This window comes from Aethalodelphis obliquidens, unplaced genomic scaffold (assembly GCF_003676395.1).
Source record: "Aethalodelphis obliquidens isolate GAN/ISIS:26980383/991018 unplaced genomic scaffold, ASM367639v1 scaffold31, whole genome shotgun sequence".
Lineage (NCBI taxonomy): Eukaryota > Metazoa > Chordata > Mammalia > Artiodactyla > Delphinidae > Aethalodelphis > Aethalodelphis obliquidens.
In genome coordinates this window covers 3,869,054-3,896,041 of record NW_020837975.1, presented here as the reverse complement: position 1 = coordinate 3,896,041, position 26,988 = coordinate 3,869,054, and the positions used below count along the sequence as shown (strand labels likewise).

Genomic DNA, 26,988 nt, shown 5'->3' with positions numbered 1-26,988 from the left:
AATATGTAATATATTTTATATATTATATATACACGCACACTTGTTTTTGTCATTAGTGGTGAGCCTACAACCATGAATTGGTTACGTTACAATAGGCCAAAAAAATAGTTATGAGAATAATACTTTATGTTCAATACAAAACTACCAATTTCAAGCCAATATTCTTAAGGAAAAAATCTGGGTCATGTTACATTAATGGGCAAGAGTATAAATATTCATAAAGTTTCCTTGTAAATAGATATTTTTGTGAAAGAAAAAAATAAGAAAAAAGAAACGTGAAACGATATTCAAAGAACAAAAAGCTTAATGTGTTCCTATACAAACAAAAAGCTTAATGTGTTCCTATACAAACAACAAAAAGCTTAATGTGTTCCTATACAAACAACAGAGCAAAAGAGCAAGATTTCCAAATTAAAGGCGCATGTGTTAAGAAAGATGTGACAAGTACTTGATTGGAAATAAGGTATTGAAAACGAGATTAAAACAATCGGATGAGATATTTACAGAATGAATTAGAGAGGTGCTCGAAAAGGTAGTGAGTTCTGAAATTTCCACCTCTTACATCAAAGGAAAAATCATATCATATCCTGGCCCTAATCCCCATCAACAATGATCAATTTTTGTAAGATTTGCCTAACTGATCAGCATGGATTAATTGCCATGGGAGAGGCAGAGCCGTTTGGGGCATCTTCTTTCTCGGTGAGTTTCAGGCTTATGATCTAAGTGTAACTCACTACATAAAGATTAAATACTTTCATACTTAGCGTATTAGAATCAAATTCACACGCATTATTTTTAAACACTGATTACTTGAATTCCCGTTTAAAATGCCATCTAGCTCAGAAGGAGTTTTTTTCTAACTGCCCCTTCTGTGTATATAGAAACAGATAAAAGTTATATTATCTCTGAAAAAAAACCTGACCGATTACCTATAGCCAAAATCAGAGAGAAGTTTATATTAATAAAAAGATGTTGGAGATAAACAAAACAAAATTATTCACGTTTTCTCATTTTTATCACTAATATAAGCAATCCAGCCACTTGCAAAAAAAAATAATAGAAAGGAACTTTTTTCACCTTTTCTTACTGACATTTATGGCTCAAAGCCTTGTTTTTAAGCACTCAAAAATTGGACGGTGTTAAACTTCTTCTGGACTCCCTGTTCTCTTTTATTTACTTATTTTTGTCTTAAAAGTAGTTTTTAAATACTTGATAGTATAGTTGATTTACAATATTGTGTTAGTTTACCTCTTTTATTTATTTTTTGATGATAACTTACACCTCATCCCACCTGAGAATATTTTCAACATAATACTGTCCTGGAGAAAGTTAATTGTGTAGCAAAAAGCAAACAAGCAAGAAAACAAACAAAAACAAAAATACTATTTCATACTCAAAAAGCTTCTGGAGGTACTGAGTTAGACTAAAACACTTTTCTCCACAGCAGCAGGACTGCTCCGAGATTTTACATCTGAATCTAACATCTAAGACAGTGTCTGATAAAATGAATATTTGTTGAATAAATTAGCGATGCATTTCGTAAAACCTATGTAGGAGCATCCAGTTTTCAACTTTTTGTTTTCTTTCTTGCTTGCTGATTTCTATTTAGCTCTTTAATAGATGTTGAATAAATGAATAATATCTAATTCATGTATTTACAAATTTACACCTTTGCAAAGCAATGCTTTATGCCTCTGGCTCCTTGAGTAATAAAGGTTATAATATTATTGCTATTAGTATATCAGCAGTAGTAATAGTTTTAACTGTAATGACGGTAATAGTATGAAGTATCAACCAAATGCAGTCACCAAGACAAATGTTCTAGAAACTCTGCACCTCATCTCAGTTTTGTAAAATCTGAGGACATAGACATCATTGTACACATTCTATAGGTATAGAATTGAGAAGAGAATTTGGAATTCTAAAAATTTTCTTTGAGAACCTCAAAAACAAATTACATGAGGAAATTGTTTGGTAGCATTTAAATGTGGTTTAGCAGGAGTCAGTATAAAGAAATGAATGCTTTGTTGTAAAAATTAGGTAAATGATTTGGTTCTTCTAAAAGAGAATACTAAACATATGGAAAACATCATGAGGAAAGACACATTAGCTAAATGTCTATTAAGTGTAAGAGAAGAAAAAGGCACACGGTATTTCTTTAGGGGAAAGCTAAATATTGCCTGTTCTACTCTCTTTGCTACCAGTTAATGGGGTACTGTTACTTGTGATATTGGAACTCATTTGTTTTACTCTGTTTTTACCCAGTTATGAAGACTCAGATCATTTGAGTGAAGAAAAACAGAGACTGTGCAATTGTTTAGTGTTAAGTAGATTAAGTAATTTGTTCACTGGTGTTTTACTTAGGTACTTGGGAATATGCAAAAGGGTGAGACTCAATTTTTACATAAAAAATTAAGACAAGTATATTGGGCCATGTACGTTTCTTCCATTACTGAAATGCTGTACGTTTTGTCACCTCATTTTCTTGCTCTTTTGGGTTTGGGTGGTTATAAATATCCCCCACTCAAATCTATAGTGTCAATTATTTCTCTATAGTAAGGAATATCTGATAATTATGAATTCTTGACTCCCATACAACCATGTACTGCCCTATAAGTCATATGTTTAAGTAATAAAAAAAAATACAATAAACCTGGGAACCCAAGAATGATCCTTCTATTACATTATTAGTATGTGCTTTCCAGACTGAGGGGGATGTTCCATTTATAACTCTCATTTGTTTCCTACCATCATGGCCAAGTTTCCACCTACTACATGTCTCCTTGCCATCATTTTAACTTCCAGTTTGGAGCACTGTAAACTGTTTCCTAACCCCTAAATTAAAACAAATGATATTCACTCCACATGCACCAGCAATCTGACTAGAAGCCACTTCAAAGATTCCATTTTAAAGAATGAAGTATGGCCACTGCTTCCTGAAGCCAGAGTTAGCCTAGTTCATAACCAAGTGGGACTTTCTCTGATTTCCCTTCTACTTAAACACTGACAGGTTTGGTTTTGGTTTTTGTTTTTATTTTTTTCCTAAGACATTTTTTCTCCTCTGCTCAAGGTAATCCTGGTTATTTTGTTGTTGCTGCTGCTTTTATTGGGAAGGGCCCTGGAGGACTCTGCCTCACTCAGCGTTGCCAGGGACCAACGAGTACACATATGTCTGCAAAGACATTCCAAGACAATGCTCCGCTGTCTGTGTGAGCATACACCTCCCCAAACATTTACAGACTGTCTCAGCTACACACAGTTTCAAAGAGAGCAGAAGTGTATATTTTTTCTTACACTGGCACTGGCTTATCAAACTGGATGAAAGTGGATGAAACTGTTTGAAAGTGGATGGCAGCAAACACAAACTCTACAACTCCAACGTTAAATTGTTCATTTAAACTGGCCACTCGGGCTGCATATTGCTTCTTACACAAGCTGCTCTTACCCTCTCCTCCACCCACTTACACTGCCACTACACGTCAAGGTCTGGGCAATGCAATACCACCACGCTCCAAGTGCACTTTCCCAGGCCCCTCGCCTCCCTTCTGCCCTCCCACCTCACGTACATGCTTAGAGCTTGTGCACATAGTAAAAGAACAGAAAACACAATGACAGATACTTGTGGACACGTTTCCTGCTAACTTGTGCCAAAGAGCACAAGAGATGCCAAAGAGCAAAATATCGGCCCTTCCCCTGACAGACATACACACACACATACACACCTAGACATACAGATACACATAGACACATACACACAAATACACATATACATGTACACACACATGCATACGCACATATGCATATACACATATACACATGCACACACAGAGACACACACAGGCATACATACACACACAGAGAGACATAAACACACACACATACACATACACACATAGACACATACACACACACACACCCCAAATAATTCAGCTTAAATTGAAGATATGTTCCTTCTGAAAAGATTTATATTCTTCCTGACATCTGTAGGTGCTACTAATTCACACCCATTTGAAAATAATTTGCCTGCTTGAGTCTTTCACATTCTGCAAGCAATGTGAATTTCAACCCTAAACTCACAACAGGTCAACAAATAGTTATGACATAAAAAGGGGGCTTGTCTATTTCTCCTTCACCCATAGCCAAGGCCATTAGAATAAATATCCTTGCTGCCTTCTCCCGTTGTTAGGTGGTTTTTGCTGGTTCACCCTTTTTGACTGAAGGTGTGGTGTTTTTTTTGCGGGGTGAGGGGCCTCAGCCTTATACAGGTTCTGGCCTGTGCTCCCCATCTTGCTTGGGCCCAAGGTCCTTTCCTGTCCCCACCCCGTACTGCTGTTACAGTATGGATGGGCAAATGCCCCAGAATTGCAGTCCGCATCTCTTTGTAAATGGAGACTCTGCAGTTCATCTAATTCAGCGAATGTTATAAAGCTCAGGTTCCCCTCTGAATATAATAGTCGTCTTTCAGCTCCTAGGACATGCTCTTCCCTCTCCAAGGCCTTTTGCCCGAGTGGTGTTTCATGTGCTTGAACATTCTTTTCACACATTGATGCCCATACACACACACAAACGCATGCACACACACACACACACACACACACACACACACACCCCTTATTGAGGTTCCTTTCTTCTCATTCTTTATATCTGATTTTAAATCTTACTTTCTCAGACCGCCTTAACCGTCACAATCACAATAGGGTAACAGCAATATTTTGCAGTGGGGCATTTTCAACAGGCAGAAAGTTTCCAGAATCAGATCTTTGGGTTCCCAGAATGTGCACTATAGCCCTGGATCCCAAAACCCGAAACTATCACTCATTATATAATAAATATGCTACATGAATAAAACATGACTCAAGTGTTACCGTCTAGAGGATATATCCATATGAGAAATGAGAGAGATGCACAGACACACACACACAGACACACACACAGACCTCTCCAGGAACTTGCTGGTGAGGAACACTTAATAAGTTACAGTTGCAGCTGAACACAGAATCCTCCTGAAGTGATGCCTAGTTCTCTATTGTTTTAGAAACTAGAATAGAGAAGGAAAATTGTCAAAACGCCCCAAAGTCCATGGGATATCATTTTTTCTTCTAATTCAATACAATGTTCCTTGCCTGTTTCCAGAGGACAAATAAGGATTTGTGCACATATGTTACAAAGTCCAAATAAGCCCTTGTGGGGCTTGATAGTCACAGGTTTTTTTAACTTCTGCCAAACAACTGTGCACTGCAGGATGATGACATTAAGCTTTATGTATTGATTTTCAGCCTCACCAAAAAGCTTTCAGACACTCTTATTTTTAGTTGTCAAAATCTTGGGTTTGAAGAACATCCAGTGAATCTATTTTTATCCGAGTTTAAGAAATAACATCAATTTAAAAATAAATACCTTAAAATGCAATTTATATCTACTCCTTTCAATAAATACATTAAAAAGAACTGAGGTATCATTAGAATGTAATAAGCAACTCTTAATCCTCCAACTTTCTAGCTCTCTTGATTTTGATCAGAATATACTTGATAAAAACCAGGGGTTCTTTCAAAAGGATGCTTGCCAACATCAAGAAGACATCTTAAACAAAATAGTCTGTATTTCAGCACACCTCCTCATCACAGAGCACCAAATTATCCAAAGGAGCATAAGTTACATGATTACAACAGTACACGCTACTATCTCCGTGCTTTGCACTCCTCAAAAATGCCATCATTTTTCAATCTATCAACTTTTCAGGCTGAGAGCAAGTGGGAGTTGAAAAAAGCAGACATAGCTCTGAGAAGATTAATACTTTTAAAAAGAACAAATTCAGGGATTTTATCAAATCAAATGAACAGTAATAAGACATCATTGCCCTGGAAAGCATGGGCCATTTACAAATATTTCCTGAGTGCACGTCATGTGTCAGGTACTGTTTAAATGTCTCTTGATTTTTAATCTAGCTTTTCTTCTGTCATGTCACACTGCCTCCCTTCTAGTTTTCTACCAACCAATTTATAGCTATTCAATGTTCTCCCTTCATTCTAAACCTAACCACAGCATTCAAACAATGTCTCGATTAATGTATACTTCTACAATAACAATTTCTTACTGGGTCAGCATGTTAGGAAACTAGGAGAGAAGGCTTGGCATGGAGTCGGAAGCCCCAGTCTCTGGTCTCAACTCCAGCACTTTGTAGCTGTGTGATCTTGGGCAGGTCACGTAACCTCCAAATCCTGTTTCCTGATACGTAACAGGTTAATGCTATGTATACTGCAAAGGTTGCTGTGAGGGTAAAATGAAATAACGTACATGGAAGAGGTGAACAAAGGGCTTGGAACACTGTGGATGCCCAATAAGTATCAACACTTGAATCTCAAAAAAAAAAAGTTATATTCATAGCAATTTATAAATATTGTCTCACTAAAGTTCTTAATATGTTTATATGGCAAATAAGTATACACACCTTTATACATACACACAAATAATACAAAATACCTGAAGGGCCGTAAGGATATTTGCTAAGGCTTGTCCGTATGTGTCATGACAGTGAACAGCAAGAGCCCTGGGTGGGATTTCTTTCATGACACTTTCCAGCATCCTCTTCATGCTTCCTGGAGTTCCCACTCCAATTGTGTCTCCCAGGGAAATCTCGTAACAGCCCATGCCATACAATCTCTTAGACACCTATCAAGAAAAGTGACAAGCTAGTAAAACAATGGAAATGAACACACTCAAACCCTGTTGTTCCTTAGCAAACATCATCTAGAAGTAAACATCACAACTAAGATAACTTGCATATCCATGGAAAATGTATATTTTAGTTTTCTAGTCCTTGTCCTTGCTCATTAAATCCCAAGCATTATATAAAACTTTGAATGACATTCCTGTAGTTATTTTTTTCTAATATTCAAGTTTGCCTCAGAATCGTATCTATCTAAGTAGCTACATGTTCATTTATGAAAGTATAAGCTACAATTTCATTTATGGGAGGCTTATTTTCTCAGCCCTTTAATCAAACAGAAGCATCACAGATTTACTTTGGAACTAGTATTTCTCAAGGCGGTCAAGAGATGTCAATCAAGTAGCTTTGTAATCGGTACAGACACTTGATATTTTTGGCTTAAATTTTCTAGCTCATAAATAGATGCTCTTGAGTTTGGTAAACTTTGTGCTCCCTTCAAGCCAAATAACTAATGTTACTTTCAAAGAGCAATATGAATTTTAATGAAGGCAGCATGGTATGTTGACAAAGACATGGCTTCTGGAATCAGACAGGCCTGGATTGAAATCTCAGCTGCCACAAATGCTAGTCATGTGATACTGGGCAGAAGATGAACCTTTTGAAGCCTCAGCCCCTATTCTGTAAAATACAAACAATAAAACACCATTATTTAGCATGTTTTCTAAGCCTTACTAATTAATTTTTCAAAATCACAATAATAATGATGAAGTGAGTGTTGACATGTTTGGTTGTGAAAATGAGAATATATAAAAATCACTTTGTGCAAAATCAGACACATGGTCACCCCTTAACTCATGCCTTATGTGTGTCTTTGGTGCTTATTTTACATCAGGTGCTGCCCTAGATGCTGGGATATGATGGGGATGCAGATGTTAAGGGTCCAGGCTCAAGGTATTATGGAATCTGGAGTCAAGTGAGGACAGACCCTAATCAATTCCACTCAGGAATGTGTAAACACAGCTAACATAATAATTTTGGAACAAAGAAACAGGATTCTAAGAGCATGTAGCAAAGGAAATTGACCTAGATCTGTCAAGCAGGAAGGGCCTCAGTGACAGCCTGAGATAAAGTCAGCATCAACTTGTCGAAGAGGTTGTGGAGGAAGGGTGTGAGAAGAACTTTCAGGTGGAATTTCAGGCAGCTGAAATATCAAATACTAAGGGGATTCCAAGTAGGAAGGAAGGTCATGGGAATTCCCTGGTGGTCCAGTGGTTGAGGTTCCGCACTTCCACTGCAGGGGGCGCGGGTTAAATCACTGGTGGGGGAACTAGAATCCCCCATGCCACGGGGTGTGGCCAAAGGAAGAAAAAAAAAGGAGGGAAGGTCAGATGCAAAGGACAGATGTGACAAGAAAGCAAAAACCAAGGGGGAATGGGGCTCCATAAAGCTGGGGAGGAAGGCCCGGGGCAGAGCGTACAAACAGTACACACAGCCTTGCAAACTGACCGGGTTTTGGATTTTGGTTGAGGTGTCTATCATAAGAGCAGTAGAAAGCCTTGACCAAATGTGGAGTAGTGGTGACATAATGGGATTTATGTTTCAGAAAGGCAGTATCAATACAACATCAAAAATAGTTTGAAGGGAACTCAGAAGGGCTACCTAGTCCAGGTAAGAGACAATTATTGGATGGACACTTGGATAAAAAAAACATAATACTGATTCTCCTCTTTCTTCTCCTTTATTTAAAAAGGTACATACATTCAACTGTTAAATATCCAGGTCTTTGGAATCATATAGAAAGCATGTAGATGACTAACTGAATTTCTCTCTTCATTTCCATCTGTATGTTTTTGGCCTCACATAGATAATTAATCTCCTCAAAACTCTCTATTAAATGCTGGAATTTCTTAATGGCCACATAGAGAAGAATGAGGCTTCCATTCAAGTGGCTGGAGGAAAATCCTAAGTGTGGGGTCAAGGCAATCCAAGGGCTACAAGAGTGCCAGGGATGCTGACTTAAGGAAGGGAAGTTTTCACATGGAAGAGGCTTGAACATGTTCGAGTATCAGTGGGAAGGGCTCTGCAGTTGCATATACAGGGGAGTAAGCGACAGGAAGGGCTAGAGGCTTCAACAGAGGGAACACAGTCTGCAAGAGTCATTTTGGAAAGGAGACAGGGAGTTGTTCCACACAGGGTAGTGTGGAACAGAAGACCAGGTAAGGTCGCTGGTCATGAATTCCTAATGCTTCCAATCTGCCTGTTCCAGGATTCTCTTCAGCAACACCCTGGATATTATGGAGCAGGAATGCAGAGCCTGAGACTGTGTGTGGTCTGTCCAGAGGTGGCACAAGCCAGAAGGAAGAAAAGCAAGGGGTGGGTGTATAGGCAGAGTTGGATTCAGGTTTTGTGGAGTCTGAAGTTATACTATTTTGGAAATGTTCTTTAAGAAGAGAATACATAAGGACTTCCCTGGGAGCGCAGTGGTTAAGAATCCACCTGCCAATTCAGGGGACACGGGTTCGATCCCTGGTCCAGGAAGATCCCACATGCCACGGAGCACCTAAGCCCGTACACCACAACTACTGAGCCTGCGCTCTAGAGCCCGTGAGCCACAACTACTGAGCCTGCGTGCTGCAGCTACTGAAGCCCGCATGCCTAGAGCCCGTGCTCTGCAACAAGAGAAGCCACTGCAATGAGAAGCCCGTGCACCGCAATGAAAAATAGCCCCTGCTCGCTGCAACTAGAGAAAGCCCGTGTGCAGCAACAAAGACCCAACACAGCCAAAAAAATAAATAAATAAATAAATAAAAATTTAAAAAAATAATAAAAACAGTAAACTGATTTTTAAAAAAGGGATATATAGTTGTGAATACAAATTAATAACAGAGCCTTAGAAGGGTCCCATGCCAGCGAAGGACTGCAAAATTTCAGCTTCATAAAGATGCAGACTGTTATACATAGGATGGATAAACAACAAGGTCCTACTGTATAGCACAGGGAACTATATTCAATATCCTGTGATAAACCATATGGAAAAGAACATGAAAAAGAATACATATGTATAACTGAGTAACTTTGCTGTATAGCAGAAATTAAATGCAACATTGTAAATCAACTACACTTCAATAAAATTTTTTAAATATTTAATTTTCATTATTTTATAGTATTGATATATCTGCCTCTGTGGGCAATTGTCTTGCTTAATTAATAGATGATGGTATATCTCTCACTGGAAACATCTGCAGTTCAAATGAATACACAAAACAGGAATTGCTTTAGCCAAACCAAAGTTTATCCTGTCAAAAGTTCGATATTCTAACAATCCCATCTTCACTGCTTCAGCACCACATCCCTAAACTTATAAAAATTAACCTTAACAGCAGTGCACAAGAATATGCTATTTCATGTACAAATGAGTTTCTGAGTCTAATATAATTTCAAAGACAAGCATTTTGTATTCATTGGTATCAATTAAGAAAAAGGAACAGGAAGTAGAAAATGAACTTCAATAAGTAGGTCCTTAATGACTATAATAAATTGCTGTAAAATTGCTCTGGAATAATAGCAACTTGAATCTCAGCAGAAAGAGCTATAGAATCTCAAAGGAACAAAAACATGGAAGCAGTATGTACTCTGATACAAATGCCAAAATACGCAGGAGACAACAAAGGGACACTACCTGAGCAACCAAGGCAAAGTTTGAGTATATGTGCAAAAACCGCCCCAGAATTCTGATAGAAAGTAGAAAGGTTGCTCAATATGTTCTATTCACATAAAAACAAATCAGGTGTTTTTATTCCCTCAAACTTTGGACACCCATATGATAAGAATCAAATGTTAACTCTGGACAGTAATAGGCACTATCTAAGTCCTTAGTGTTAAAATAAAACTATTATCTAAGTGATCTAATAAATGCCTCCCAGTCCATGGTTCTCCTTGGTCTAGTTGTGCAAATGCAAAAAACATTAGGAAAAACAGCCCACTTTTTAAAATAATACACATCATTTTACCATGAACCAGAAAACCAGGCGTATATCTTACTTCTGTTACTTTCTGCGGTGTGATGTTTCCTTCATATGGACAGCCCAGGGCACAGGATACATACCTAAATTTAAAATACAGAGCCATATAAATATGCATCTGATGGATAAGCCGTTTCCTAATTTCCATTTTATAAAAATGAAGAAATAGCCAAAGAGTCATCAAGAAAATTTATTTTACTCTATTCCTTCATTATTATTCTCAGACCAAACAAAAACAATTGGAAACATTTTCAATTTAACTCACATTTTAGTTTTTCTAATAATTACAATTTGATATACGTTATTGGATGGCAGATGGGAATAAGACAAGTGTTCATCTCGTGAGATTGCTTAAACTATAGCAATACGTGAACATTCAAAGCAGAAAATACCAGTGAAATATATTGTTTTATTTCAATAAGTATATACATTCAACTGTTAAATATCCAGGTCTTTGGAATCATATAGAAAGCATGTAGATGACTAACTGAATTTCTCTCTTCATTTCCATCTGGCTGTTTTGGCCTCACGTAGATACAGTCATTAATCACCCCCAAACTCCCAGAACTGATCACAACCTCAAAGTTCACCTTGTTTATCTCTCATGGGTGTACCTAAAAATCATCCCCAACAGAAGAGTGTCTAGTCTATGTTTAAAAGGCTCCAAATAAAGATATTCCATAAGCTTCTTCAACAATTTAATATAAAAAGTCAAGCCTTTCTTGCAAGGATGATGATACATTTCCATCTTAAAGTATGAAACTAGAAAAAAGCCTCTTTTAGCTATTTTCAGCTCAACACCAATCCCATTTTATTAAAGTTTTCTCAGAGATTTTACAACACTTGTATTAAAATAATGCACCATGTGTCTGATCATCAGGAATGAAGCAATTCACATGGGGGAGAGAGGGGTTGTGGGGAAGAAGGCTGGAAACAGTGTTCTTTGAGCCAGAATATGAAAGGCTTTAGATAGCAAGCCCTTGAATACTGTGCCATGGAGCTGAAATTTTGAGATCCCTGAAAATTATTTTGAGACATTCGTATGACAAGATCAGGTTTGTTTTCCAGAAATGCAACTCTTCATAAATTCTGGAAGTGGGTACCAAAGATGGAGGCAAAAACATGAGCAAAGATGATCCCATGTTTCCTTGATTCAATGTATATATATATGTAACTGAATCACTTGGCTGTACAGCAGAAATTAACACAACATTATAAATCAACTATACCTCAATTTAAAAAACAATGCTGTCAATTGGAAGATACACTAACTTCACAACAGGTTTTGGGGTAAAAACATGAAATATAGATTCAATAATTCAATACATATTCATTGATCTTAAAGATATAACCAAATTTCAAAAGTATTAAAATGTGAATAAAAATTGGGTTTTGGAATTAAAATAACTAAGCAGCTCCATAAGCTGGGCAAGCAGTTATGAGGACAGAGAAGGAGAAAAAGAGGATAAAGTCAAGTAAAATTTGAAAGCCTATGCTGGACAGGAAACCCATCTCTCTGCTCTTTCAATCACTATAATTTAAGCTTAATATTCAAATGATTTGTATAAATTTACTCAAGATATGCAGAAAAGAAAATGTTCTTATGTGAACATAGTACTGGAGAAGGTGGCAAGGGATAAAAAAGGATTTTCTTTTTTTTTTTAACGTCTTTATTGGAGTATAATTGCTTTACAATGGTGTGTTAGTTTTTGCTTTATAACAAAGTGAATCAGTTACACATATACATATGTTTCCATATCTCTTCCCTCTTGCATCTCCCTCCCTCCCACCCTCCCTTTCCCAGCCCTCTAAGTGGTCACAAAGCACCGAGCTGATCTCCCTCTGCTATGTGGCTGCTTCCCACTAGCTATCTATCAATTCAGGTACAATGATGATAATGTGTTGAAAAGAGAAGTACATTTATTCTGAACCCCAAATATCTAGATGTGATTAAAAAGAAAGTCCAAGCTATTCATTTACATGCAATCCCTCTAAATGCAAAAACAAGCAAAAGAAACCCAACAAATGTAAGACAATATAAAACAAACAAACCTCTCTAGCATTCTCTTAACTGAAAAGTAACAACCTGGCTATAGCTGCCCCTTTATGCCATGACCCTAACTCTCTCCATGTGCATTTTCACTCACTAGAGTTTTCCCTCTGAGTCCTTCCCTGGTCTATGGTTGGCCTGGTCTTCATTCTCCATTGCATGTTATCTTCATATGTTCTTCTCCACCCTTCTTTAACCTATTCACATGTGGGGCTACTTTCTGCAAAGTGAATGCAATGGTTCTTAACTGTGCTCATTAACTGTATTTTAACACTCGAAAACAGAGGTTGGCAAGCTAAGTCCCAGAGGCCAAATCCTGCTCATGGCTCTTTTGCAAATAAAAAATTTATTGGAACAAAGCCGTGCCCATCTGTTTACCTATATTCCATGGATATTTTGCATTATACCAGCAGAATAGTAGTTGCATCAAAGACCATCTGACCCACAAAACCTAAAATATTACTATCTGGCTCTTTACACAAAAAGCTTGCCAACCACTTGTAAAAAGTGAGGGATTTTTGTGAGTGTGAAATGGCCTCCCTCATGATGAGAATAGGCTACCACGTCTGCTTTGACTGGTGGCAGAAGTCAGTTTCTAGACCTCTGCACTTCTCTGACAATCTATTACAATGCTTCTCAATCTTGACTGTACAGAATCACCTAGGGAGCTTAAAAAACAAAACAGACACTGGTGGGTAGGACACACTCCAAACCAATTAAATCAGAAACTCAGGGAATAGAATCTAACCACTAATTATTTTAAAATAATTTTCAAAGTTCCATTAAGCTGCCAAAATTGAAAACCACTCAACTATTAGCAATACTTCCTCACCTGGATTGTTGGATTGACACCCTTATGTAAAAGTGATGTTACACAGCCATGAGAGTATCTAATCTCAGGGATTTCCTCACTGCTACCCCACAGCATCTATCTTTGATTGGACCCACAGCATTCACGACATTTATCCATATTGAATTGGCTGGTGGTTGATTTCTTATAGACCTATTCCAAATAGTTTCTACTCTGCTGAAGCCCTGACCTGCAGCCTCTCCATTTCTTTTTCTTTTCATTCCTTCTTTCTGGCTCAATGTCCATTTTATTGAACTACAGCCTTTAGTAATTTTTTCAGCAAGGATAGACTTTTGCAGACTACTTTGTCAACAAATGGTTTTATTTCACTTTTATCAATGTGTAATAGTTTGGCTAGGTATGGAACTCTAGGTTGACAGCGTTTATTTTTGCCATTTTGAACATATTATTTCACTATTTCTCATCTCAGTTTTTGCTGATGAGAATTTTTCTAATGATAATTCCTTTATTTTTATAGTAATTTTTTCTCTACTGCTTTAGAATTATGTTTATACCTAATATTCTACATTTTATAATGAGTATGTCAGGACTTGTTATACTTCTTCAATATTAACATTAATACTTTTGTTCTCTTCTAGAAAATCATCAAAGTACTAGTTCATCAAAATATCTATTTTCCCTGTTTTCTCCTTCTGGGAATTCTATTAGGCATTCTCTCTTAATTTCACTTTCAAAATTTCTATTATCTTTCTGTGTTTCATGATTGAAGTTTCCTCAAATTCTACTTCCAGACCACTAATCCTCTCTTCAACTGTAATCTGCTGTTCAATGCAATTATTGTTTTTATTTAACACATGTATTTTTCATTTCCATTTCTTTTCCTTAAATCTTCATTCGTTTTTCCATAAAGACCTGTTCTTTTATTATGTTCTTCCTTTGCCTTTATAAATAGGTTAAGCATTAATTTACAATATCCTTTTCAAATTATTCTATGTCCTTCTTTTCAGTGAAAATTCTCCTGCTTTTTCTTTTTCTTCTGCTTATTTTTCTTAGGATAGTTTGTTTCCTCATGTGGCCTGTAATTTTTACCATTAGTGCCTTTTCATGGTGATTTCAGTTTCTGTAGAAGGTCCTGAAGTGACAGTCCTGAGTTATTTTAATGTTCCTATAAAGGATATTTAATTTCCTTTTTCTCTTGCCTTGCAGACTTTACCAGTTCCCAGGCAAATGCCTACCTTCATTTCTCAATTTGGGTTTCCACAATACTCATATGTCATAAATCCACAACCCATAACACTGGCACGTATTTCAGTGACTTTGCACTGGCAAGGAAGTGCTTCCAGGCTCCAAGAACACTCGGTTCCAAATCCAGTCTTAGAAGAACACCTATCTTTTCCCATATAGATTTTAAAATCCCTTTTCCAAGCCACCAGGGATTATATCTGGAATAGATACCTCCGTGTGTTAGTGGCATCAGCCTGCATCCTTACCACACTTTCTTTGATGAAATCTGAGGACTTTCTTTTCTTTTCTGAGCTTGGCTATATGTTTTACAAGTTGTTATATTTATGTGTCTGTAGTGGGAACAGAAAAGGGAGTCTCTGTATCAGCTCAGTCCCCTATAGTCTCTCTTCCAGGAACAAATTCCCAATATTCTTATGAACATTACAAATCGATTGCTTGACACATTCACATGGCATATGAAGCTCAGTAGATCCAAAATGATGCTCATTCCTGTTTTCCCCACATTTGCCATTAAAAAAAAAAAAGATAGTCATTTTCAGCCACAAAATCACTTGAAGGTCAGCTTTGAGAACACGTTCATTAACCAGCATTGGCTGGTTCTTCCCTCCAGGCTCTAGAGCATATGAGCTCTGCCAGCGCCAGCCCACATGGACAGAACAGTACCCAAGCCCCTCCCCAGGATGGTCACAGACGTCACCTAAGTGCCCTCCTTGCCTCTAGTCTCACACCACTCCCTCATTTGCACTCCAATATCTGTTGCCAAAATAATATTCCTAGAGCATATTTTTACACTCTGAAAATCCTTAATGGCTTGCCATTGTCTATTGAATAAACTTAATATTCAAATTCAGCAATTTGTGAAGCCTCATCTTTCTACCTCTCTTGCATTTCACGGCCTCAAAAGCTCTTATTACAGTAAATATAAACTTCTCCCTCTTATCCAAACATTTCTGGAGATTTCTCTTCACTATGCCTTTGCTCTTTGTAGATTTCCTACCCTGCCTGAGGAGGCCATCATTTCTGATTATGTTTCCACATTTTTACCCATTTTTAATGATTTCACTTTATTGACACCTCCATGAAGGCTTCTACAAATAACTCCAGAGAAATTTAATACAGTCTTAATTTGAACTTTCATAGGATTTATCTGCATGTCTCTTCAAGTACTTGGCTTTTTTGACCATATAATAATTATCTCTATACATATTACTTCCCCAGTCTGCTGGGAACTCTTCGAAGTTAGGCTTTTTTTTCATTTTCATTATTACACATAGAATCACAAGAGAGCATAGTATATAAAACAATATTTCTTGAATGAATTAATGCAAAAATATGTTAGTAAATATGTCATTTTAACCTTCTGAATAATTTCCTATGAAATTCCTAATCTTTACAATCAACGTATAGCCAGATTCAGGTTCTTAACATTCTAAATTCTGTAGTCAGAGATGACAGCACATATTTGGGAGTTCAGACTTGGAACCATGTTTTAAACATTACGTAGGATGACAGGGTAATACAGGAATCACCAACCATATTAAAGCCAATTGTACTAAAATTACAATAAACTCTGGATAGAAATGTGAGTTGTTTTATTTTTATTTGTGCTTGCTGAGGCCATTTATCAATATTATGCAAAATCATGATAAAAGATAAAACAGAAGCATTCAAGTTTTTAACAACTTTACCTAGCAGAACTGAATCATGAAAAATAACCTACAGTTAGGCCTTACTCAGGTCTACCTTCCCACAATTAGCCCATGTTCCTCAAATCATCCTGACATAAAGGAACCAAAAGATTGAGTAAAAGCCTTCAATAAATATCACAAACACTTGGAGTGTAGTCAACCACTGCTATCCTCAGAAGAGAAAAACAATGCCAAGGGTGATGAGATGAGATGACATGTAATGTCAATTAAAGGTAATTAAGACATTTAAATATAGGAACAACTATGATGAACCCATGAAGAATATATCAACCTACAAACAATATAAAATAGCATTGCATTATTAACAAGCCACTTATAAATAAAGTTGAAAGCCTATCATGCACTTATCTCTGTGGATGATATAAGAGATAATGACCTTCCCTTGGTCTCAAAAAGCAATTCTGCTAAAATTCTCCTTTTGCTCTAAAATGCAAATTTCACGAGAAATGACAAAACACATTCTTTGCTCAAAAGCTGTACATGAAGGCTATTTAGATGTGACTTCACAAACACAACTTACACATATTAACTGTAGCTGGGTATGTGTTATCTGGCAGACAGCCGTGACAGAATAATATGTGAGGCTAAAATAAGTTGAACTCAAACAAAACATATGTACAAAAGAAAATAGTTTTAACAGATGTCTCACTATTAGAGTTTCATGTGCCATATTTTGGTAGATGATGATTTGAATTGCTCTTCCACACCAATGCAAAGGCCTCAGTTTAACAGTAGAAATTGGAAAGAAACTTTGATCAATAAACTGTCCACTTATAGGAAGATGGTGCCATATATGCAAGTGAGTTCCACTGGGACAGATTACCTGATGGAACACATTTGCTTCATCAATGAGAAGCACTGCCTGCCAGTCACTGTGTCTTTAAAACACTAAGCCCTAAACAAGGAGGCTCATTATCTTACTCAAGAAGGCTGCTATTTCTGGATCAGGATCCATAATAACATTTTGCATGAGGCAGGGGAAGGATAGAAAATACATGTTCACACAACCTAGATGGTTTGGCTAACAAACAAGTAGGCTGCAAATTCTTGAAGAAACGTGTTGAGTTACAAATTCTCTCTCCAAGGGAAATCCAGTGAAAGCTGAACATTTTGAGAAAGAACACTGAGCCCTGACTTCACAGCTGTTAGAAATGGTTGCCATTTTAAAGGCTAGAAATTATATACAGTTAGGCAACCAGTCAAAAATAACTAAGCACAGGAAGAATTTCCTAACATTGAGGGTCTTTCCTCAAAGAAATTGGTCACTGATATAAATGATACAGAATTTTATTTTATTTTTATTTTATTCAGAAGCATTTAAAAACCGATTGGGTTTTCATTGGTTTTGTATAAGAAGAAAGTAGGTGATGAAGGTGACAGTAGGTGAAGAGCTATATAAAATATGCACCTTAGACTCATTATGGTTCTATGAAACCCTGATTCCATGTCTCCTCCAAAATATCTATTAATATTAATCACATTGCAATATTAATCATATTGCAAAACATTATCGCATCCTAAAACTGTCTTTGTTTTTCCATACCTAAATGTTATCTGTGGCTGTCTATATTAGTTTAATCGCTAATTTGCTTTTTATTCTTCCTTCTCATTATTTTGTATGTCTACTTTTTCTGGGAATTTGAGAATAAATTCAGCATTGACAGTTCATGGTGAAATATTTTTGCAATTTGTATTTTTTTTAACAGTGGGTGAATAATTTTGTTTGGCTCCTAAAAATGTTATCAGTTGACTTCTTTCAACATTCAGTAGGCTCAGACTTTCAGGAAGTTAATCATGGATCAGATCATTCTAGGCCATTTTATAGAAGAGGCCTAAGATGTTATCATGTAAAAGCACATTGCTTTGATCTGCACACCTGCTGACTTTGTGAATTTATAACATGTTTATAAGCATCTAATAATGAAATGAATAAGGCACCTTAGAGATAGTTTCCTTTCTAAATTAATATTTTCACAAGAAGAGTGAGCATGTGATTCTTGTGACATCATTAAAGAGAAGCTGATACTCACTTCAAACAAAAAGGAATAAAACCTGAATGCCTGAATTGGGATTGACATATATACACTGATGTGTATAAAATTGATGACTAATAAGGACCTACTGTATAAAAAAATAAATAAACTTAAATTTAAAAATTAAACAACAAAAAAAAGAAAAAAAATCTGAATGCCTTATATGATAGATGAGAACACTACTTCATATCAGAGGGATTTCAATTTTAAACAGATTTTGACAAACCAAAATGCTTCAAGTTTTTAACTTGGTAATTCTTTCAATAAATGCCATTGATAAAAGGAAAGAAAGTGATTAAATTTATAACAGGCTTCTATTTTTCTCTGTCTTTTTAATGTTTTAAAAATTAAACAAATAAGAGAAAAATAACCTACATTTTTTAAACATATGTGAAATACACTAAAGAATGAAGTCCAAATTGTAGACATTTCATTGCTCTCTAACATACACTGTATGTGCAGCAGTAGTTAGCTGACTCTGCATTTTATGTCAACGATCTGGCACCATGTCTTTCCCCAATGTGTCCCATATGTTACATAAAGTTCAGAGCATGTATAAAAACGTGTACATAGGCATATGTATGTGTGTGTTTCTGGGAGGGGAGGAAACAAACAATAGCCTTCATAATTTTAATAAAAGCCGCTATTTAGAACATATGAAACTCTACTGTTTTTATAGAAGCTTAAATGGCTTTAGTGAGCCTTTATAAAATGTGTCCTGCCTCATGGCCTTTAAATCTGACAGCAGCTGGCGATATACATTTTCTGGGTGATGGTCCATGTTGATGCAGCTGTTGCCATAGTAACACTGGCTGGAGCATCTACTTCAGGTTCAACTAGTTGAGCATGGCTCTTTCCCTTAAATGAGTACCAATGACCTATGACTTTTAATAATGAGTACCTACCATCTAGATTGCCAGTGAAAATAAAATCTAATTTAAACTCTGTAAAAGTTTGGGAGAGAAGATAATTTTCAACTGCACAAATAGTGAACTCATATCCATCCATCCGAAGGCATAGTTCTAAAAATGACTAGTGTTTCAGAAAATTGAGGGCTTGTTCTCCAAAGGAAGGAATTCTGCATTGGAAAACATACATCTGTCTACAGTATAACTACAATAAGTCTCTGATGTACTTTCACTGATTTCATTTGGCTGTGGGTGAGTTCTCGTCCATCTGCACTTCTGTACTCTTCTTATCAAAACCTGAAAAACTTCTTAGGTTGTAGCATGGTTAGAAGTTTCTTTATTGATAGGACAATATTAGATGTTCAGCAATCAGTATTAAAGGGGAGTTAGGGTTTCTATCAGCCTTATTAAGTTACCTATTCTATTTTATAAAAACTAAAATGATAAAATTTGTTATTATATAATTTTTTCACATCCATCTTTCAACATTTAAAAAAAAACACTTCCCATTTGAAGCATAAGCTTACATGTACCTGACTTCTTAGAGTTTTGTGTTTTTTCAACTTTCCAATGTGAATTACTTTACTCCACATTTAAACATAAATTGAAATAGAAGAACAGCATCTTCATTTTTTCCTTTCCTTTAGAGGGAAGAGAGACAAAGCAACTTATGTATGTTTGAATTTAGAAACTTAAAGGACATCTCTCCTTTTTGATGGTGGTTATGTAACTTTTGCCTTAAGAACAGACATCCTTTATTTTCTGTCTATGGAAATACATTATCTTGGTTTTTAAACTTTCTTGCATGCCCTCTGAATGTTATGTATGCATGTCAGTTACAAAAATATCTTTATATATTTAAAAAGTCATGTTGGAAATTTATTAAGGAGAAAGGAAAAATAAGTTAAAAAAAAAGGAAGCAAACCAACAAGATAGCTAACTATGGTGTAATCTAATTCTACTTGCTCTCCAAATGACCTTGGTTGAATTCCAATCCTTTTCTAATCCAGTCACTCCAAATTGGATCCACTTGTCTTTCTTATTAATGACTGAATCTTTCTTGCCACTATGAACTTTGCTTACTTCAACCATAGGGAATACAACCGGCATCTAAGCCCAGTGACAGCACTCAGCCTTCTGTTACAAACACTATGCATTTTAATTTATGAAGATGATACAGCATGTTTATCATATCTCCATAATTATAAAAATAGAAAATTAACTAATGTCTGAGAAACAACTTCTTTCTTAAGTAAAGCGAATTTATTATACATTTCACAGACATGGGCCTGAGTATAGAGCCTGTTTGCACTAGATGCTCCCCTGCTGTCCTGGAAGCAGACAAGAACCAAACCAGTTTCCTCTCTCTTCTCCTTCCCCAAATAATTTTGCTTTGGGGGTCACACAGAGAAAACCTGGAAGTCAGCTGTTAAGGGGAGGCTGAATGGGTGGAATGATGGGCCCAGCGCCCCAGTGCAGTTCTCAATTTTACATTTTACATAATCTATTGAATTTCTGTACAATATATTCTTTGAAGAAAAAGCATGGTTCTTTAAAAAATTTAAAAATTTGGAAACCACATTAGATGATTCCTTTCCAAATGCTACTATGAGTTCATAACAATCTATCCGTTTACACTAGGCTGAGATCCAAAAATGGCTGCATTTGGATAATTTGGAATTAATAAAATGAGTAACAATGTCAGTTGCGATGTTGGTCCCTCTGACCTCAAATGCATGACAACATAAGGGCTAGATACGCCCTCATAAATTATCAGCTGATATTAATGAGGTAGTTATAGTAATAAGTATATAATCATGGCCCTGATCACATAAGATCAGGGTATAAATAAGATACCCTATGTATATTATTATATGTCATAAAACAATGTCTAGATAGTTCATAAAGAGCTTTAACAGTTGATGTTAATGAACTAAATAGAATTTGTGGGATTTCATAAGTACCCTCGTGTTGGAATATTCATGTGTCTTGCAGACTTAACGACCTCCTCAAACTTCTCCATACTTTCTTCAATAGCACAGTTAATATTCTTCTTGCTAAAGGGTTCAGAGGCAGCACCAAAAACGGAGATCTCAGTGGCTCCAGCAGCAACCTGAAAAATACAAATCAAAGGCCAAAGCTAGTAATTCCAAAAACATAAACAAGAGCAGCAGAAGCAATGTTAACTACTCTATAAAAGAATACTTGAATTCTTTAACATTCTGCTTAAAATTTTAAATTAGATTTTTCTCAACTTGCTGCATACACACTTTTGAAATGTAAAAATATTTTATGATAGCACAATAATTCCACAAACTACAACACTCATAAATCACAGAATATACAATGATGCTGTTCCAATTTAATTTTGCCTTTCCTAAAAGTTATCCTCAGCAATATTTTAACCGTAATTATGGAAAATACTAGCACCACAATGAAATCTCTTGATATCTATGGAAAACTTTATTTTTACTTAATTATTAAAATTGAGGCTAGTAAATGCTTTCTGTTTTTCTTCTCTTCTTACCATCCAACAGAAAAATATTTTTCCAAGTCATCATTTAGATTTTGCTCCAAATTTTCTCCCTATCTCTTAACCTCACTTCCACTGTTTCATACCTTGACTGTGACAACCAAACTCTTGCGTGTCTTAAGACCTTAATCCTCTTGCAAGTCTTCAAATCCAAAATGTCGACCTAATCAATTCTCCCTTTTGCCCCTTTGGCCATCTTCTCTCCTCCCTCCAGGCTTCCCAGTGCTTGTTTTCAACGTCAAGCCTCCTAGTTTTCCAGCTGGATTTTTAAGACTTTCTATTAATATATCTGTACCACTGTGCCTAGAGTCCCCTTTCTCTATGATACCCTATTAATACATTAAGAAAAAAATTCTGTCATCTCTCCTCCAACATTTTTTTAAAAATACTGGTTTCCACTCTTCCATCCAAGATAAATTTTTAACCTTTAAAATTAAAATTTTGTGGATAAACAAGTTCCTACTGTATAGCACAGGGAGCTATATTCAGTATCTTATGATAAACCATAATGGAAAAGAATATTAAAAAAGAACGTATATATATATATATATATATATATATATATATATATATATATCTGAATCACTTGGCTGTACAGCAAAAATTAACACAACATTGTAAATCAACTATACTTCACTTAAAATTTTTTTTTTAATTTAACTAAATTAAAGTACTATTTATTGAACACCTACTATATGCTGGTGTTGTATTTTGCATGCCCTATTTCTAATCCACAAACAATTTTGTAAATGAAGTATTATTATGGTGATTTTACAGATGAGAAAACTGTGGCTCAAAGAGGCTAAAACACTAAGAGGAGGTCCCAAGGCTAGTAAAAGTTCTGGGGCCATGTTTCAAACACAGGCTTGCCTGATTCCCAAGCCAAAGTTTCTCCTATTACTTTCTATGCTACCCTGAGGGTGTACTCTCATATCTTTCTCAGGATGGTTACATTCCCTACTTCTTTAGGACCGGATGACAGCAATATTTATAATTTCTTAAAATGTCTCTGTCTTTCTTTACAATGTGATAAAATTTGTATTAATTCAAATAAAAGTGGTTTCACAAGATACACTAATAGGTGATACACCAACTAGCGCCCACAATTTCAACTTCATGCAACCCAGTCACAAATACAAAAATGAAAAATATCCATTAATACCAAAAATAGCTGCTGCTCAACTTTTACAATAAAGCCATGTAAGCTTAACACCTCAAGCCTTTACTTAAAACTACACTGATTCTTCTAGTATGTGAAATTACGAAAGCTTCTCGGCATATAAATTCCCAAGGCACATAGGATTGGAAGAAACAAACCGGAAGACAAATAAGGAAAGTTGGTAGAGGCAATTCCAAAGACAGTGATTAGCAGCATGTAGAGGGCAGGAACAACAGCAACCTCAGAAAAAGTAACAAAAATAATTATCCACTACAATAATATTAATAATTATAATATCGTATTGGGAAATCTTTGTTATATTTTGTATTCCTTGCTTAAGTGGGGAGCACAAAATATACTTTCAAAAGAATTTCATCAAAATGGGTAATTGTATTTCTATGTTTTAATTCTTGAATGGTTAGACTGGAAGAGCCATCATGTGGAGCATTTTAGTCCCCAAAATGCCACAAGGTCACTGATCTCCATGTACCTGTATTACGGGTATTAGTGATAGTATTTATGCAGGATAACGAGGGAGTCATATCACACCAATTTAACTTCGAAAAGATCTTTACAACAAGAAGCATATCAGTTTTAGAAAGATTAGTAGCACACTTACAGCACGGTGGAAACCCTGAAGATTAGGAGTAAGGACAGGATATCGAATTCCTGGATATTGACGAATGCCCTTCATCACTTCAGTGTGATCTGCCATCTTAAATACATAATAGTTATATAGAGATATGGGACTTGGAATATTCTATCAATCATGTTTTTAGTTTTTCAGGAGGTTATAATAATACAGGCAATTATATTCTATCAATTCATGTTTGAAATAGCAAAACCATGCCAGATAAGTAGTTCTCAATGTCATAAATACATAATAACCAGATCTGGGTGTAACGTCCTCACATAACAGGATCTGTTTAAGTGACTGATTACAGACAGTCGGGAATTCTGAACTCCGGTGTTTTCACTTGACTGATCTTTATTCTCTTCCTTTCATTTTATGGTCAAGACTCCAATACCCCTGATAGTGGGAAGAGTTTGAAAGGCCATAGGCTGTGCATTTACCTTCCACATGAAAATTTTACGTCCAAATAATTTTTAACATATGAAATTTTACAATATTTAGTAAAGTGTAAATTACACATATCCATTAGAAGAATTTAACAAGTTTGAGACCTTAGTATATTATTGGTTTTAGTTAGTAACAGTCATACTGCTTTACGTAGTTCTATCCTTGAGTTACTATTTGTTCTTATAACGTGAACAAATAAATACAATGGAGCACACAGCAGGAAACTTATCCTACAAAGACTTCATTTTGTATATTTTCTATGAATTTATTAAAAAAAAGCCAACTTTGAATTAAAATATCAAATTTACCAGTTTGCTACGAAGTCTATAATTTAGCCTCCTAGAGCAATAACTGATGATCAAATCCCATAATCATCACATAGAGAAATTACCATTGACATAACCATGAGCTTTGCATATTGAAGAATAATAAATTATGGCATGAACAATAAATATAAGGAATAATATATAAACAATGAAAAGTATACAAAATGAACATGGAGAAAGCTGTAAAAACATGCACCAGACCAAACTTTGTATCTTCAGTATGGGAACGGTTGAGGGAAGACTTGTTTTTTCTCTATATACCTTGACTTGTTAAAATAAGCATGTATTGTTTTTAATTTAAAAGGAAATAAAAGTAAATTAGAGTATAAATGCTTTTATTAGCATAGCTACACATTTTTTTTAATGTGAAGTGTTACAATATTTACTCTTACTGGTCCATTAGTCTTATTGACTCTGAGTTAAATGCCCGTAGAATTCAATTTAATACTTTCAATGATTATTCTTTGGAATAATTAAATGAATTTTTAAATACATTTTAAATTTAAAATTAAATACTTAAGATGCAAAAAAGCACTTCCCACTGACTGCCATCATGCCTTATTGACATTTAAGCCTTCATGTTTCATTCAATCCAAACACATTTAATTGTGTCTAAAATGTGATTCTTGTTCACTTATTTCTTAGAGATCACAGCCACCATTGCCCACCCCATAGCTGCATCCTTCACAAAGACCATCCACCACAGACATCTATGATGCATAAAAGCCAAAGCTTATTTTATTCTAAGCCTATTTCACTTTAACCCAGAGGTTTATTGAACATCAATTGTGTCCAAAGCCCTATGCTAGGCCCTGTGGGAAATATAAACACTGGAAAGTAACGTCCTTGCACTGAGCAATTTGCAATATAGTTGGGGAGATCAAAGAGATGCACTAGGAAAGTTAACAATTCAAAAAAATATACTGGTTTTGAACAAGAGCACAGTTTATAAGAGCTCAGAATGGGGAAAGGTTGGCAGGGCCTATACTAATCTAGGAACGTTTAAAAGAGTATATGGGATGAGAACTACAGTCCCTAATATGACATAATGACAGTTTTTAAAATGGCCACAGCAGTATTTCCAATCCCACATGTTCTTCCAAAACCTCACCGATCTCCATCAAGAAGTGGATGCTATTTATCATCCACTTGAACCTAGGCAGGCTTGTGACTGCTCCAACCAATAGAGCACAGCAAAAATAATGCCATGTGAATGATGAGGCTAGCTTATGAAAAAGGATGGAGCTTCTATATGGCTTTCTCCTTGGGGGGAGCCACCATGGGAAAGTCAGCTGATCTGCTCTGAGAAAAACTAGCTCCTGCAGAGCAGCCACAGGAAGAGGCCCACATGGAGAGTCCCACGTGAAGAGGAGGTGAGCCCCCGGCCAACAGTCAACACTAATCCTAATCCTAAACTTAACCCTAACCGTAACCCTAACCCTAACCCTTAAACTTGTGATTGAAGGAGCTCCAGGTGATTCAGCCTGAGGCCCCAGACTCTGTGTACCAGAGACAACTTTGCTCCTGTACCCTGTTCCAATTCTGACCCTAAGATTTGATGAGCATGTCAAATGTTTATTGACACCACTAAAGTCTCAGATAATTCATTACAAAGCCATGAAGGCTGAAACACTGAAAAATCAATAGGGTTGGAAAAGAGGAAGAGGTGGGTGTAGCAGTAGGAATACACTATCCAGCTAGAAAAGATTATTGGTAAACAATCAAGAAATAGATTATAAATTAAGACAGGGGGCCACACACTTTGATGTGTCTTGAGTTAGGTTCACATTATTCTAAAAATTCAGGATTTATTGTGAAGACAATAGACAGTCATGAAGAGTGGGTGCTGAATTAGCAAGGGAAGACTGGGATAGATGCAGTATTTTAGAACGATTAACTTGGGAGAGGTGCAGAGGTGCAGTCAAGAGAAAAGAGAGGCAATTCTCAAGCAATGGTGAGGATGAAGCTTGTGACAAGTTCCACTGCACTGAAATGGCACTGGGAATGGAAGTACCAGAGAAAAATTAATAGGACACAGTGGCTGGTAGTATAAGGAAGGTGACTTTACTCAAAAATGTAATCCTCACTCTTTTATAACTTCTTTTAAAAATAGTTAACATTTGTGCAGATTTCAACATAGTTCTTGATTATATATCCAGTTTGTGTCTGAGGCTAGAGTGTGAGCTCTGTCTCTCTGTGTCTCTCTCTCACACACATATATATGCAAACATGCACTCACAAATTATCATAAAAAATTTAGAGCACTTATTCCTAATTTCAATCAGAAAGACAAGTAAAGTTACTGCTAGTTTTAGGACATTGTAATGAAATCTAAAACACTCTTACTAGAGAATAATGTTCATTGATATTACTAATACTTATGTCTAACTAAACACAGTATGTTTATTTATGAGACACATTTACATTAACATGATAACAGAAAT

General features: G+C 36.0%; 1 protein-coding gene across 3 annotated transcripts in view; it reads right to left on the bottom strand.

Annotated features, from left to right (window-relative positions):
- HMGCLL1 (3-hydroxy-3-methylglutaryl-CoA lyase like 1) overlaps window positions 1-26,988 on the bottom strand; it is a 137,027-nt gene that overhangs the window by 45,578 nt on the left and 64,461 nt on the right. Inside the window, exons 4-7 of one of the 3 annotated variants that reach the window (XM_027126782.1) lie at window positions 23,757-23,852; window positions 21,410-21,558; window positions 10,709-10,772; window positions 6,481-6,669 (exon numbers count right to left, since the gene is read on the bottom strand). In XM_027126782.1, the coding sequence (XP_026982583.1) occupies window positions 6,481-6,669; window positions 10,709-10,772; window positions 21,410-21,558; window positions 23,757-23,852 (498 nt within the window). The remainder of the gene's footprint in view (window positions 1-6,480; window positions 6,670-10,708; window positions 10,773-21,409; window positions 21,559-23,756; window positions 23,853-26,988) is intronic. The other 2 variants (XM_027126783.1, XM_027126784.1) reach the window with 2 other exon arrangements.